The sequence below is a fragment of the Puma concolor genome, chromosome A2, assembly GCF_028749965.1.
Source record: "Puma concolor isolate L17-30 chromosome A2, mPumCon1.1.hap2, whole genome shotgun sequence".
Classification (NCBI taxonomy): domain Eukaryota; kingdom Metazoa; phylum Chordata; class Mammalia; order Carnivora; family Felidae; genus Puma; species Puma concolor.
In genome coordinates, this window is record NC_141668.1 from 12,852,800 (window position 1) to 12,868,369 (window position 15,570).

A 15,570-nucleotide genomic window follows, 5' to 3' on the forward strand; every position below is an offset into this window, starting at 1 on the left:
GAGTCTCCAGGAGGGAAAGACACAGAAAAGACCCTGGGAGAGAGGCGGGCGCTAGTCATTCCCCGTGGGGCCCGTCAGTCCCCAAGGCCGGCCACTCCTCCCCTCCTCCCTCAGGCCTAGTCTCTCAGGCTAGTCTGACCTGTCCAGGCCTTTCTATAAAAGGTCACCAGGTGTCCCAAAGTCCAAGGGAGGCCTCTCCATTCTTTGAAGGCCTCCCCTTCCTGGACTGGCCTGGGGGCAGGGAGAGAGACCCAGGCGGGCAGGGAGGGAGTTTACGCAAGGCCCAGGCCCCAGATGGAAGGCAGGTCGGCTGGCCTGTCTCTTTAAATCTCAGGTAATTTGGGAGGAGGGTGGGAGTGTCTGCAGGCTCGCTCGCTCCCAGGAGGAGCTCCCGGGGAGGAACCCAGCCGAGGGAGTCCCAGCTCTGCCAGGTGTAAGAACCTCAGAGCCCCCTGGAGTCGGGCTCTGGCGCCTCGGGGAGACTCCTCAGGGAGGTAGGGACCAGGGAGGTAGGAGACGGGACCTCTACAGGGCGAGGGCAGGCCGGCCCTTGGGGGTGCTGATGTGGCCCCAAGGCTGAGTCCTCTGGGGGTCTGGCCACGGCCTCGGCCCCCCAAGGAGCCGGCCCTACACTCCATGGGGTTGCCGCTACCCAAGGACAAGGGGTTCATTCTCTGCCTGTGGAGAAAATTCTGTAGTTGGTTCCAGAGACGGGAGTCATGGGCCCAGAGCCGAGATGAGCAGAACCTGCAGCAACAGAAGAGGTAAGCCTCAGTCTGCTCCCTCGCCCCTCCCAGCCCTCCCTGCCCCCCCCCCCCCCCCCCCCCGGCCTTCCTCTCCCTCTCCCCCTTCCCCTCTCAGTCTTTGTTTGGCACCTCTATTTGTACAAACTGTGCTTCCAGGCCTGGCTCCTGGGGAGCATTTTGTCTCAAAGGTCTTAGCCAGTGGGGCTAGCTCCCCTGGAGGCCAGGTGGAAGGGGAGGGAGCTGGCATGGGCACAGGTACCACCGGCTTTAAGATCCGATCTAATTATGCAAGCCCTTCGCACTTCCCTAAAGGCCCGGGCCGCCTTGCTGGGCCCTGGGAAGATGTGGCATCATGGAACCGCCAGCACAGAGGTGCTGGTAGGTCGGGGCAGTGCCGGACGGCTGTATTCCCTGGCCCCAGAGCAGTCTGTCCTGCAGAAACACGTAACGCAGGCACATACACATGCGGGGAGTGGATGAATGAATGATTGAATGAATGAGGCAGACAAGGAACTGCAGGCATCAGTGACCGCAGAAGACCAGAGGTGACCACGGCTGCTGTTCCTACGCATTATCGCCACCAGCAGGCATTGACCAAGGCTGAATGCCAGACACGGGGATGATTTTGAACCAGAGCTGGGACCCAGCCCTGGACTTCCTTACCCTCTATGGGGGAGAGGGGTGTGGATGCTTGGCCACATACCAGATGTGCGTAGGACCCATGCTCACCTGAGAGGCTCTAAAGTTTGAGCCCCTGAAAACTTCCCTAAACTCTGATGTCCCCACGCCCTAGGAGGGAGAGGAGAGGAGAGGAGACATCCCTGCGTGAGATGTCCTCTCCAAAGGGTCTGTGGGTCTCCCTACCCAGGTGCTGATGCCCTAGAAGGGAGTCCTTCCGGTGGGGTGGAGCACCCCACCAGAAGGAGCACCTTCTCAGCGTCCCTGAGAAGGCAGTTAGCACATGTCTCTTCACAGAGGAAAGCCCAAAGGTTTTGTATCTGAGGGTCTTTCTCCATCTCCAAGAGCAGAGGCCTGCCTGAGCCTGCCAGGGAGCGCCTGTGGTTTTTCTTCCTTTACCCCAGGATTCTGGGCTGGGGGTGTGTTCCTTTTTGAGCTTTGGCTTCCCCTCTCTCACACCAGCCGCCCACTTCTCTCCCCCCAGGCCTGGGAGAGTAGGGGCTGAGCGCATGTTTGACTGATGACATCTTGAGGCACAGAATGGCATTGTTGTTGGAGAATAGGCCGTCACTGGTTCCACTCTTCCCTACCCACTCAGGACCCCGGGGCTGGGGGAGCCAGACACAGAGCACAGAAAGGCCTGGGGCTTGGAAGGGGTGGCAGAGTCGTTCTGTGTGCCAACAGGGCAAAGCAGAGACAGGGACCACAGTCTGGCAGCTTCCACTCATCTTTTCGGCCTCTATTTCTTCTGAAGACCATCGGTGGGGCTCCTCTTGCAGCCTTGGGCCAGGAGGGCCTGATGTCACTTTGAGGGATCCCCTCCTTTCCTGATCTCCCTGCCTGGTTCTATAGCTTCTCAGCCCTCTCCTTCCCACCCAGAGCCTGGAGTATTGATTCCCCTCTGGGTGGGCACTTCCAGGAAGGACACTGAAATCACCGGAAAGGGAAGTGTCCTAGGCTTTGCAGTCAACCGGCCGTAGGGGAGACTTGCCCATAAATGGGCAACTAGGAGATGACCATGTAAGTGGGGACAATATGACAGGTGAGGAGGTGGGCTGATGGCAGAAAGCAGCAGACCCATGTAATGAGCACCTATCTTATCTTCTATAACCCCAAACCTGTGGGGGGCAGTGCCGGTATCCCCTTGGGAGTGAGGCTGGCCCAAAGCGAGCAAGTGGTGAAGTCAGCTTGGTGCCAACAGCTCAGAGGGGCCTCTGGGTGGGGCTGGTGGATTCCAGGGAGTGGAGCATAGTTCAGTGAGAGGGAAAGGCTCCGTGGTCTCCCCAGGATGACCAGGAACCCAGCATTCCTCTCTCTCTAGCAGATGTGTCTTGGGTCTTGGTCCCACTGCCCCCTCTGCTTAAATCCACAATGCTGGACCCAAGCTGAACCATTACCTTTTTCCCGTTTCTTCTTCGTCATCTCTCCCTGGACCTTGACTTGTCTTGTTTCCTGAGATTCAACATACTAAACACTTATGGAGCATAAAGCACTCTGCCAGACTTGTAGAAAATGAACATGACCTCCCTGCCCTCTAGGAGCTCACGTTCTCATGGTCAAAATGCCTCAGGATGCATCTACTTGGGTGACAAGTGAGCTTGGTGATCGTCCTAAGAAGGGCATAAGCACGTGTCATGGGAGCAGAGAGGACGACACTGCGGTATCTGATTCTGCCTGGTGTCGGTATGCTGGGCAGCTCCCAGAGGCTCTCACATGACCCCGTTGTTGGCACTTTCTCCCTCCCACTAGATGGTGGGAAGGCAGTGAACACGGAAGGTTCTCCTCTGCTTAGATAGCTGTATAAACACCTGTAGCCATGGGTCTGTGAAAAGTAAACTGGGCCTCTCCAGTGTGTTGGGACTCCCTGCCTCACGAGGCACAGCAGACATGCATGTTGCAGGCACTTGTGCTAGAGCTGCAGGACTTGGAAGGGCGGACCGATTCCAAGTCTGCAAATAACCACTTTTCTCCCAGCTTTGGCTTCCTCATCCACTCGCCAAGAACCTGAGCGGGAGGGAGACAGCCCACAAGTGGCCAACATATGCACGCATGCTTCCTCCCCACACACGACTGCCTTCATCTGTGGTCACTGCTCTGGGCTGACCCCCTCCCCCTGAGAGAAATCAGGAAGAACCATAAAACTAGAAGAACCACATAATTTAGCGGTGAGAGCCTGGGGCTAGGTTCTTGGCCAAGCGTTCTGCTTTTAACTCTGTGTGATCTAGCAACAATCTGGTTGTGCTGCCTCAGTTTCCTTTTCTGACAAATGAAAGACTCATTCAGCCCATGTCACAGGGTTGTAAGGAGCAACGTGATCATATCCTTACGACCTCTATACCCTTTTGGAAGCTGAAAAGCACATTTAACAAATGGGATTACTGTGATGAAAAAAACCAAAAATACAACAGTCAAAGGCAACACCCAACATTGGCAGGAGTTTGAGGGGCTGGGCACCTCCTTTCTTTCAGGGCTGTATCCTCCTGGGAACCTCTACACTGAGCTCCATGTCGCGTGTGCCCTCCCTTTCCCAAATGGTGTGCTCGTCTGACAGGGTGCTTGGAGAGAGACCAGTGGGACCCATGTCTGTGGACATGGCTCCTGTGCCTCTAATCCCTCTCCAAAGCCTGAGCCACAGAGAAGAGGGATGGGGAAATGGCCAGTGGGGTCCTAGTCCCAGCTCTGCCTCTGACTTGTTTGGACAAGTCACCTCGGGACTCCAGGCTTCTTTCTCCATCTGTGACATGGACAGATAGGTTAGATTTCTAGCAACTTTCTAGCTCTAAAATTTTGGTTTGAATTCTCCTCCAAAGGCGCTCTGGATCTTGTCTCGTTTCCAGCAACCAAATGCAGAACTTTGCTCATGTGCACGTAGGCATGGACACATTCTCAAGAAGGAAGAGGTTGAGTGTGGGACTTCAGCTCAGGTCACGATCTCACATTTCATGGGTTCGAGCCCCGTGTCCCCACATGGGGCTCTGTGCTGACAGCTCAGAGCCTGCTTCAGATTCTGTGCCTCCCTCTTTCTCTGCCCCTCCCCCACTTTCACTCTGTCACTCTCTCAAAAATAAGTAAAACAAAAACAAAAACAAAGAAGGAGGAGGAGGGGAGGACAGAGTGCAGGAAACAGGGAGAAAGGGAGTGAGAGATACTTTCTGCTGGCCCAGAGGGAATCTTAAGGAAGAAATCAGTGATTTGTTTACTATGTAAAAAATGGGCTAGGTTTTGTAATATGGTTTTCACCAGTCTAATATTGAGCAAAACCATTCAATTTTATAATTATTGTTCAGCAAAATAAAGCATGCTAAATTCTGAAAACAGCTTTCATACAGCTTTCATACTGCAATAATTTCAGATTTTGTCTGTAATTTCTTTTTGCTACTTAATCAGCAAGTGCTCCAAAGGCTTTACCTTTTTGTTTCTCTCTTAAATATTTAACAATCTGTAAGAAAGCACGTATAGGGAGTTTCTCATTCTTTTTAATGTGAAGAGTCCTCTTTTAAAAAAAAAAAATCGTTTATGAACAATTCAAGCTATAGGTCAGGAATTCCCTACCTTGCAGATGGACATTTTGGACAGAATAATTCTTTGTTGTAGGAGACTGGCCTGCATAAGATCCTCCTGAACAGCATCCCTGCCTTCTACCCGCGAGATGCCAGTGGCACCTCTCTACCCTACCCCAGTTGTGACAACCAAAAATGTCTCCAGGTGTTGCCAGATTCCTTGGTGGGGGGGGGGTGGAGGGGGGTTCACCCCTGGTTGAGAGCTACAGCTCTCAACCACCATTTGTAAACAAGAGATTCTGGTAGCGATGTTAACTAATCTACTAAATGAAGTAAAATTTCCCCCTGGAAGGGACCAAGTATAATGTAACCATTCAAACCAGAAGGTATGTTATCAGTATCTCCTCTTCCTGCCTTGGGGAGGTGCCTGGTAGAGACCTAGTAAAGACGTGTAGATTTTGCTCCAGATCTAAACGTCTGTGCTGGGTTGCTCTGGTAGAAACCACTCGTGTCTCAGGCACAAAAATTGTTGAATGGGTCTGCTCTTGTGCCTTTTTTCTGGGTCCCAAAGGTAGTCAGGTTTTGGGGTTCCGACTGACTGCCAAGATCCTGACTGAGGGCTTTCTCTGCTGTCCCCTTGTGGCCCTATGGTGCCACTGCAAGTAATTGCCTTATCTGATCCCCTCCGAACCATTCATACACTGCCCCCTTTTTCGCTGAATTCTGGAGTTTGCCACCCAAAAGAGACCAGGTCTCTACAAACTTTGCCAGATAAGATACGGGACATGGAGTTAAATTCGAATTTCATATAAATGATTAACAAGTTGTTAGTATGTCCCAAATGTCACATGGGACATAGTTATATTAAAAAAAGTATTGGTTGGAAATCTAAAATTAAAATCTAAAGGAGCATCCTGCATTTTTATTTGGTAAATATGGCAAGCCCCAATGGACAGTAACTCCTTGTTGTTTCCCGGCCCGCTAGGGCAGTCGGCAAGGCAAGAAAAAGAGCACATAGGAATGGAGGCTTGTCGGGGACATTTGTGGCCTTCAGAGACACGTAGGGACCCAAAGGGGTGTCTGTGGGCCTTCCACCAACTAGCCTCCCCACTCATATTTTAGGAAGTAGGGAGCAGAACCCTGCACTTGGGCAAGAAGCTCCCTTGGGTCCATTTGTAACTTTGCCATTAACTTTAGTCAAAATAGGCCATAGAGCCAGAAGCTAATTGAAAGAGAGCAGGGAAAGGAAACAGACAGGAGAAAGCGGCTGACCTCCGCCCTTAAGTGTCCCTTGTGTAGAGGAAAGACAGTACTAATCACAACACACAGTGAAAGATGCAAAAATAAAGGGCCAGACTATATAGTGTGGAAAACTTCCTGGGAGGGTGTGTATGTGTGTTGGGGAATAGGGCTGGCTCTAGAATATTTATAGAGGAGGGGTTTGGGCAAATTGTTGGAAAGGCAGTGGTGGTGGTGAAGGGGGTGTGGCAAATTTGCTTTGCAGCTGTGTTTGTATATTAAGCATACTGTTTTTTACTTAGATTACATGTTCGCCTAAGGTTGGCTTAAAGGGTGGCCAATGGAGATAATAAGCAGGGGCAGTGAGGCCACACTACCTTCTGCTACTGCTACAAATTCATTCATTCTGCAGATGGTGGTGGAGTGTCTACCGTATGCAGAGCACATCCCTAGGCATTGGGGTTACAGAACAGAAATGAACAGAGTGAGGCAGACGCTCTGGATTCCAGGTGGAAGTTACATATGGCACAAGCCTCGGGAGAATGGAGTGTTCGGGGGCGGGGGATGGCAGTGGTGGGGCCAGAATAGCTGGGATAAGGAGTGAATGGGAGGAGGAAAGAGGGGAAAATAAGGTCACTGAAGCTAGAAAGGATCTCTGTATTCCTTCTCCGTGGGCATTTAAGGACCCATCAGACTTTTCTTTTCTTTTCTTTTTACATTTATTTATTTTTGAGAGACGGGGCACAAGTAGGGGAGGGGCAGAGAGAGAAGGAGACACAGAATCCGAAGCAGGCTCCAGGCTCTGAGCTGTCGGCACAGAGCCCGACGCAGGGCTCGAACTCACAGACCGTGAGATCATGACCCGAGCCAAAGTCGGACGCTCAACCGACTGAGCCACCCAGGCGCCGCTCCCATCAGACTTTTCTAAACGGTGATGGCAATGCCATTTAGAGGGTGTACCTTGGCAGCATGGAGAAGGGCGGATTGGGGGTAAATAGGGCACGGGAAACTAGCTAGAATATTTTGCTAACGAGGGGCAGAATAGAGAATGAAGACATGAACGATGAGGGTCGATAGGCACGAGGAGGTAGGGATTGAATGTTGAATTGACAAAGCCTGATGGCCATCCAGGTGGCATGGAAGCGGGGGCGGGGAAGCTGGGGCCAACACTCTGGGGGATATGAGTCTTGTGCTCCTCCTACCTCTCCCGATCACCCTCCCGTCCCGGCTCTTGGAGTTGATTTCCTGCCAGCACCAGTGTGTGATCTTCCATTCACATAGTTGGCCATCTATGGGTAAGTGGCATTATTTCATTTAGATCCCATAGAAAGACCAAATGGCTCTGGGCCAAGAGAGAAATTGAACAAAGGGGGCCCCATGGGTCTTAGTTGGGCTAAGTTTTTATAGTAATACAGGTTTTTAGTTCATTGTAGGAATAACACTCAAAAGGGTTTGGTGAATCAGAGAAGATGATTTGTGTGTGTGTGTGTGTGTGTGTGTGTGTGTGCCTAAAACAAGTGGAAAGCAGACAGGAAGTAGAAAGAAACTATACTCTGCTTAGGGGTCAGAACAAAAAGGATCCACTGTTGCTCTCTGATTGAGCTCTGAGGATGCTGTTGTTGGAAAGGAAGTGCCAGGATCAACGGGCTTTGCTGAGAAGGTCTGGAAAGGCGAGCATCATGCCGCTGGGGAAATCGAGCCTCTACATGTTGACTTTCTTCACAAATATGAGGGAGGAATTCCTTGTACCCTTAGTCCATGAAAACAAGGCTTATCTCGGGGGTAATCACGGGGCACTTAGTGAAGCTAAACAGGGTTGCCCCAGAGGTCAGTAGGTCAGAAGGTGAATGAGTACTTTAACTCCTCCCCTCCATACCCGATATGCACAGATAACACACACACACATATTCTGGTCCCAGCACTCAGGGGATGGGAAACCAGTCACTGATGCTTCTCCCACACAAGCTGAAAGGGGGAAGAGTTGGTTTGGGGTAGCTAACTGGTCAAGAAAAAATCCTGCAACCCTCGGGACGCTGCTGACCTCAATTCCCTGGATCAAGTTCAGGGTCATGAGGTGCACATGTCTGTATATGAAGGAGCCAAGCCATCAGCCCTCACTGCACCACTGGGCACGCTCACCATCGCCACCTTTCTGATCCCATTCCTTTCTAGGATCTGGGAGTCTCCTCTCCTTCTAGCTGCCAAGGAGAACAACGTCCAGGCTCTCAACAAGCTACTCAAGTATGAGGCCTGTGAGGTGCACCAGAGAGGTAAGGGGCAGAGCCCTCAGCACCCGTCAGAGCTACACATGTGGCTCCCAGTGTAGCCCAGGACCTTCTGTGGTGGGCCCCTAAATGCCTATGGTCACCACGCCCCTGCCCCATGGAAGCCATATGACTCTTCTCTCTGTCAACACCAGGAGCCATGGGGGAGACAGCACTGCACATAGCGGCCCTCTATGACAACCTGGAGGCCGCCGTGGTGCTGATGGAGGCTGCCCCAGAGCTGGTCTTTGAGCCCATGACATCGGAGCTGTACGAGGGTGAGGGTGCTGGGTGTTTTAAGCCAGTCTCTGAAGTGGATTAACTCGGGGCGACCAAAGAGGGCTTCGTTCCTCCCCCCATCTCCTTTTGTTCTTGTCATCCTCACCGCGCACCGTTAGAACACCAACCCCCCAAAATGCAAGGGGAGAAGAGGCAGCAGCTGGTTTCCCTGGGTACCCTGCCAGACCGGGGGCTCCGTCACACCCCCCTGCCACCTCAGGCTGCGGGAGTGAGGAGGACTGGGTGTAGATATGGGAGGGACCCTTGCAGGATCCTGGGGACACACCCCATGACTGAGGCTCTCTCTGGGCCAGGTCAGACCGCCCTGCACATAGCCATCGTGAACCAGAACGTGAATTTGGTGAGAAACCTGCTTGCCCACGGGGCCAGCGTGTCTGCGAGAGCCACAGGCACGGCATTCCGCCGCAGCCCCCGCAACCTCATCTACTTTGGTGAGAGCGGGGCCGGGGCTGGGAGGAAGGGACATGGGGAGGTGGGCAAGAGCAAAGGGAGGGCGGGCCGAGGAGGGCCGGAAGCAGCTGGGCCTTCCAGGGTTTCAGGCCAGAGCCAAGCCTCCCCGCGCCGCGTGCTCCACCCCTGCCTCTGCTTCTGCTGACGAGCGTCCCCGAGCCCAGAGCTGCCACGCGAGGGCAAGGAGGCAGTCACTCGGGGACGCTGCCCATCCCCCAGCCCATCGGACCCTCACGGCAGCGAGCCTTCTGTGTCCACAGGGGAGCACCCCTTGTCCTTTGCTGCCTGCGTGGGCAGTGAGGAGATGGTGAGGCTGCTCATTGAGCATGGAGCTGACATCCGGGCCCAGGACTCCCTGGGTAAGAGCTGGGGGCCGGGAGGGCAGGGGCCACCCCAGGTCGGGCAGGGCATCAGCGGGGACTTCAGCACAACGGCCACGTGACGCCCGCGTCCTCCCCCAGGAAACACCGTGTTGCACATCCTCGTCCTGCAGCCCAACAAGACCTTTGCCTGCCAGATGTACAACCTGCTGCTGTCCTATGATGGGCGCAGGGACCACCTGCAGTCCCTGGACCTCGTGCCCAATCACCAGGGTCTCACCCCCTTCAAGCTGGCCGGAGTGGAGGGCAACACCGTGGTGAGGGACACTCCCCTGGCCCCATGGCGGCCTTTCAAAGACCCTTGGTGCCCAACTGCCCGGAGGGTGGGGCCCCTTCCTCCCTACTCCGTCGCTAAATGCTCAGCCTCAGGGACCCCTGGGCGGGAGGCTTTGAGAATGTCGCTTTAGGACATCTGCTCTGGGAGCCCGGCGTTCTGTTCCCTTTGCCCGTCCTCCTCTTTCAGATCCTTATAGGGTGTGGGGGAAAGAAAGACAACCAGAAAAAAGGAGGCTCACGCAACTGTCCATCAGTCGCAAGGAGCGGGCTGTAGCCCTCGTCAGCGGTGGAGACCCCCCGGCCCTGCTTCTCACACTGACCCTCCGACTCACCACCGTGTCTTCTCAGATGTTTCAGCACCTGATGCAGAAGAGGAAGCACATCCAGTGGACCTACGGGCCGCTGACCTCCACTCTCTACGACCTCACCGAGATCGACTCTTCAGGGGATGAGCAGTCTCTCCTGGAACTTATTGTTACCACCAAGAAGCGGGAGGTACGGGTCGTAGGGTCAGAAAGCAGCTGGTGAGGGAAGTCAGGGTCTCCGAGGTGCCCGCTCTATTTACTTTCTGCCGCAGGCTCGCCAGATCCTGGACCAGACCCCGGTGAAAGAGCTGGTGAGCCTCAAGTGGAAGAAATACGGGCGGCCGTACTTCTGCGTGCTGGGCACCATATACCTGCTGTACATCATCTGTTTCACCGTGTGCTGCGTCTACCGCCCCCTCAAGCCCAGGACCAATAACCACACTGGTCCCCGGGACAACACGCTCCTACAGCAGAAGCTACTTCAGGTGATGCCCTAGGGGCGGCTGAGCTCAGGGCAGGATTCAGCTCCCTGTCCTTCCTCAGCCCCGCATCGCTTACCTGCTCTCCAGCCCCCGTTTCTCCCCTCACCCAGCTCTCAATTACGTAGGCACAAACTCAAAGTACAGGCACACAGAAACACACATATGCTCAAAGAGCAGTTTCAGAGAGCCCAGCCTACCAGGTTAAAAACAATCCTACAGGGCTGGTGACTTTATACAGGAGACACGGACTCGTGCCCAGGGACAGACAGGCAGGATGCATGGGGTCCCTGAGTGTTCTGACCCTGTTTCCTCTTCAGGAGGCCTATGTGAGCCCCCAGGATGACCTCCGCCTGGTGGGGGAGCTGGTGACCGTCATCGGAGCTGTGCTCATTCTGCTTGCAGAGGTGAGGATGGTCAGGATCTAGGGTGAGACTGTTGGCCCCAGGGACCCAGCCCGAGCCCCAGTCTGCAAGTGCCTTTGTGTCTTCCTGGCCTCTCTCCAGATTCCAGACATCTTCAGGGTGGGGGTCACTCGCTTCTTTGGACAGACCATCCTCGGGGGGCCATTCCACGTCCTCATGTGAGTCTCCTTGCTCTCCACCAATGCCCCCACTCACTCCCTGGATTCCCAACCCCTGGACAATCACTGGAGAAAATTAACTCCAGAGATCCTTCTCCAATGATTGTGTGCCCTTGTGTACTGAACTTGGGGAGGCCAAATGTGAGTGTGTGGGTGCAGTCCCCAGGACAATCCTGGTCTCTTCTCATTCCCCCTCTGCTCCCCACCCCCAGCATCACCTACGCCTGCATGGTGCTGGTGACCATGGTGATGCGGCTCACGAACGCCAATGGGGAGGTGGTGCCCATGTCCTTCGCCCTGGTGCTGGGCTGGTGCAATGTCATGTACTTCGCCCGAGGATTCCAGATGTTGGGCCCTTTCACCATCATGATCCAGAAGGTCCGTGCCCCCCCCCCCCCGCCCCGAGCTTTCTAGAGAAAGGTCCTGGAGTGGGGGCTGCAGCAAACATTTTTCTGAAAGACCAGATAATAGATGGAAGATTTTGCAGCCACATGTGGGTCTCTATTGCATTTTCGTTCCTTTTCCTCCTCCTCCTCCTTCTTTTTGTTTTCTCAATCCTTGAAAAATGTGAAAAGCATTCTTAGTTCAAGGGCCATACCCAAACAGTCCAAGGAGATTTGCCATGCAGCCACAGCTTGCTAACCCCTGGAGGGCAGAACTGTGGGACTTCTCGGGGCGAGTCCAGTGAGAGGCCGCAAGGGGCAGTTGCTCAGAGGACCCATGTGGAGGTATTTTCCTTCCTCTCCTCCCTTTAGATGATTTTTGGCGACCTGATGCGATTCTGCTGGCTGATGGCTGTGGTCATCCTGGGCTTTGCCTCAGGTAAATCATCTGGCCGGGAAGGGGCCGTGGGAAGGGGAGGCTGGAGGAGGCTGGAGAGCCCAGAATGCCTGTGGATAAATGTGGGGGAAGCTGGGAGGGAAGACAGGGATAGGAGGCTGTCAGGTCTGAGGACGGAACATGCCTGGAGGTGAGACAAAACTGGGAGTGCTTCCAGACATGCCTCTTGGGATCAGGATAAGCCATACTGAAAATAAGGGAATATAAGAACCCAAAGCATGGAGCGTGGAAGGCTGGATGGGGACACTGGATGGAGAAGAGGGAAACAGGGCTGGAATGGGCAGCAAAGAGCTGGCCGTGGCCCAGTCTGGTATGTGGTTGCCATGGTAACTCTCACCCCCTTGGGTGGAGCAGCCTTCTATATCATCTTCCAGACAGAGGACCCCGACGAGCTGGGCCATTTCTACGACTACCCCATGGCGCTGTTCAGCACCTTCGAGCTGTTCCTCACCGTCATCGACGGGCCTGCCAACTATGACGTGGATTTGCCCTTCATGTACAGCATCACCTACGCTGCCTTCGCCATCATTGCCACGCTGCTCATGCTCAACCTCCTTATCGCCATGATGGGTGACACTCACTGGCGGGTGGCCCACGAGCGGGATGAGCTCTGGAGGGCGCAGGTGAGCCCCCTGGTGGCCGGGAGGGCTAGTGCAGGCCATTCCCCCCCCCCCCCCCCCCCCCGCCCCAGCCAAGGACCGAGCTGAACTTAGACAGAAGCAGGATATTTTGACCCCACGTAGGTTTAGATGGTTTTACTGCGCAGGACACAAAATAACGCAGAGTATTCGCAATACAACGGACTAATACCTGAACAGCTGAAAAGAATTCATCATTTTCCCAAAAAGTAAAATCTCAGGCTTTTCTAGAAGAATCAACAAGAAATACAACTAATGGTGGATGAAAGTGCATTTAGGAAATCAGTCTGTAAAACCTGACGCAGAAAACTTGGACAGGTTAAAAAAAAAAATGCTGCAAAAACTTCCCAGAGGAGCGGAAGTTATCTTCGGTCAGATCATCACGATGGAGACAGAAGACCATTAAATGAGTCAAAGCACCGTTTAAAAATATACTTAGAAAATAATTTCTCTCCACAAAAATAAAAATGCAAACCCCCCAAACTGAATGGCACTTTGCTGTGCTGTGTAGAAAACAGAGTTAAAAGGCCCTAGGTTGGCTAAATGGGGTTTGCTCAGGAAAATAGGTTTCCATGCACACGTCCTGATACTCGATTTCTCAGTAGGGTGGTAGCATTTATAAGTGGCCTTTATGTCTGTAGGGTCAAAATATCCTGTGGCCCTGAGGATCCCTTTCTGTCTGCTTTGCCCTCTTTCCTGTCTCCTTGGGGCAGGGTCCCTCAACCTCCTGCAGGAGCTGCGCGGATGTCGGGTCCTGGGGTAAAGAGCTGTGGGCTCATGTCCCATGGACTCTGTCCCACAGAAGAGGGTCAGCCAAGCTGACACCCCGCACCCCCCAGCTTGGGGGTGTTGTCCCCTCTTGGAGGCCATGAGCTCCTGTGTTTCCTAGCTACTGCTACACTGTCCTTCCTCCGCCCGACGCCCTCTCCTCTTCCCGCCCTCCTCCGTCGATTTCTCGGTCAGCACCCCACTTCTGATGGCCCCTTCGGCCCCCACACGCAGGTGGTGGCCACCACGGTGATGCTGGAGCGGAAGCTGCCTCGCTGCCTGTGGCCTCGCTCGGGGATCTGCGGGCGCGAGTATGGGCTGGGGGACCGCTGGTTCCTGCGGTGAGTTCCTGCCGGGCTGGACGGCCTCCCGCTCCCGGGGCCCTGAGCCCGTTGACCCGCGTTGCCCGGAGGTCCCCCACGGGATCCCTGCTGTTAAGGGACGGGCCCCGCTAGATGCTCGGGCCCCCCGAAAGCCGCCGCTGAGATGCCGGCAGCTCCCGTGTGCGCACTAGCCGCAGTGGTGGGAAAAGGCCGGTCACGGTGGGATGGGGTGAGCGGAGGACACGACGCGGGCGCGGGTGCGGGCCAGCCCATCTGTCCTCGGCTGCCTCTCACGGCCTTGCGCTCCACAGGGTGGAAGACAGACAGGATCTCAACCGGCAGCGGATGCGGCGCTACGCACATGCCTTCCACATCCCGGGCTCCGAGGACTCGGACAAAGCCTCGGAGAAACCGCGGCTGGACCACCCCTCGGGCCCCCACCTGTGTCCGTCCACCCCCTCGGTGTCCCGAAGTACCTCCCGCAGCAGCGCCAACTGGGAGAGGCTTCGGCAAGGCACCCTGAGGAGGGAACTGAGGGGGTTGGTCAACAGGGGTCTGGAAGACGGGGAAGGCTGGGAGTATCAGATCTGAGCCAACTCTGCCGTCTGGCCCCAGCAGCTGCTCTCATTTTCCCCGGGGGGGGGGGGGGCTCAACACGCAAAACCCAAACACCTCTCCCCGGTGGGGGAGGAAGGCGGAAGGCACCCCCCCCCCCTTGAGGAATGCAGCTGCCCCAGGTCCCCACTATTCGTTCGGCTCAGGGGGCGAATAGAAAGCAAGGGGGGAGGTGGCCCTCGCCTCACCCCGAGCACAGGGCTGGTGCCAGTGAGGACGAGGCTGCGGGCTCTTCGGCCTTACTGAAGGACTCTGCACTGTCAGAGCAAAGCACTTTAAGGACAGGCTTGCCGCCTCTGCCCCAGGGTCATGGTGGGAAGGGGACAGTCCTTCCCAGGGTGCTCCAGACAGCTGGGTGGGGGGAGGCACGTGGAGAGCAGGAGTGAGGGGGACAGGAACCGCTTTGGGGGTGGGGTAAAGCTGCTTGAGTCTTGCCACCTTCTACCTTCCAATAAAGCCGTTCCCTGCTCTGCTTCCTTGCGCATTCGGCTCTGCCGTGTCCCCTTCCGGCAATGGCCCTGCGCTCCTTCTCCGAGGCCTTCCCAGCCCTTCCTCGCAGACTCAGCTCTCACCACACTTCCAACTTGCAAAGTTTCTTCTTTCCCTTTAATGCGGGGGAGGGCGGAGGAGGGCAGAGGAGGACTGGGGAGCGAAGCGTCCAGGGGGTTGGGTGTAGCGAGGCAGGCGCCTCTCGAGGAGGCCAGGACGGAGACTGGCTCTGGTCTCGCATATCGCTCCTGGGACCTACGGCCGGGGCTGTCCAGGGCATCGCCCACGCACAGCTGGAGCCCAGGCCTCAGACCTCCACTGAGCCCGGCTGCGTCAGGTGCTGCTGAAGGAGTTGGATGTTGTGCAGCAGTTTCTTCTGGTGGCCGGCCAGGGTGATGCCCAGGGCAGGCAGGTCTCTGGTGGGGAAGGAGTGGATCAAGTCTGGGCCCGCTTCTCTAAGATCCCAGGCATGACCCCTGGCCTGGGCCCAGAGGAATCCCCACCCCACCTCTCTCCCTGCTTACTCCAGGCCGAGCTGGACCACATCACTGAAGGTGCAGAGGCCAAACTTGGAGAAGTTTTCTTGGTAGCACTCCAGTCCAATGGCCAAAAGCCAGGCCTGGGGTGAGTCCAGAGAAGGAAAGTCCAGGGCCACAGGGTTCAGAAGGGCCTGGGAAGGTCTAAGTGAGGGGAGGTG

The 15,570-nt window shown here is 55.3% G+C and overlaps 2 protein-coding genes across 6 annotated transcripts in view; one reads left to right on the forward strand and one right to left on the reverse strand.

The window, feature by feature from the left end:
• On the forward strand, positions 1–15,504 carry TRPV6 (transient receptor potential cation channel subfamily V member 6). The gene is made up of 15 exons (XM_086688176.1): positions 1–764; positions 8,336–8,433; positions 8,583–8,705; positions 9,021–9,158; positions 9,438–9,536; positions 9,639–9,814; positions 10,182–10,328; positions 10,411–10,623; positions 10,938–11,024; positions 11,124–11,200; positions 11,413–11,578; positions 11,956–12,022; positions 12,395–12,663; positions 13,681–13,787; positions 14,081–15,504. The coding sequence occupies exons 1-15, from the start codon at positions 637–639 to the stop codon at positions 14,358–14,360; spliced, it is 2,175 nt and encodes a 724-aa protein (XP_086544302.1). The 5' UTR covers positions 1–636; the 3' UTR covers positions 14,361–15,504.
• The window catches only part of EPHB6 (EPH receptor B6), a 14,532-nt gene continuing 13,930 nt past the window's right edge, over positions 14,969–15,570 (reverse strand). For all 5 annotated transcript variants that reach the window (XM_086688166.1, XM_086688160.1, XM_086688138.1 and 2 more), the window contains 2 exons: positions 15,398–15,553; positions 14,969–15,289 (listed from right to left, as the gene is read on the reverse strand). In XM_086688166.1, coding sequence (XP_086544292.1) covers positions 15,181–15,289; positions 15,398–15,553 — 265 coding nt within the window. In that variant the 3' untranslated portion in view covers positions 14,969–15,180. The remainder of the gene's footprint in view (positions 15,290–15,397; positions 15,554–15,570) is intronic.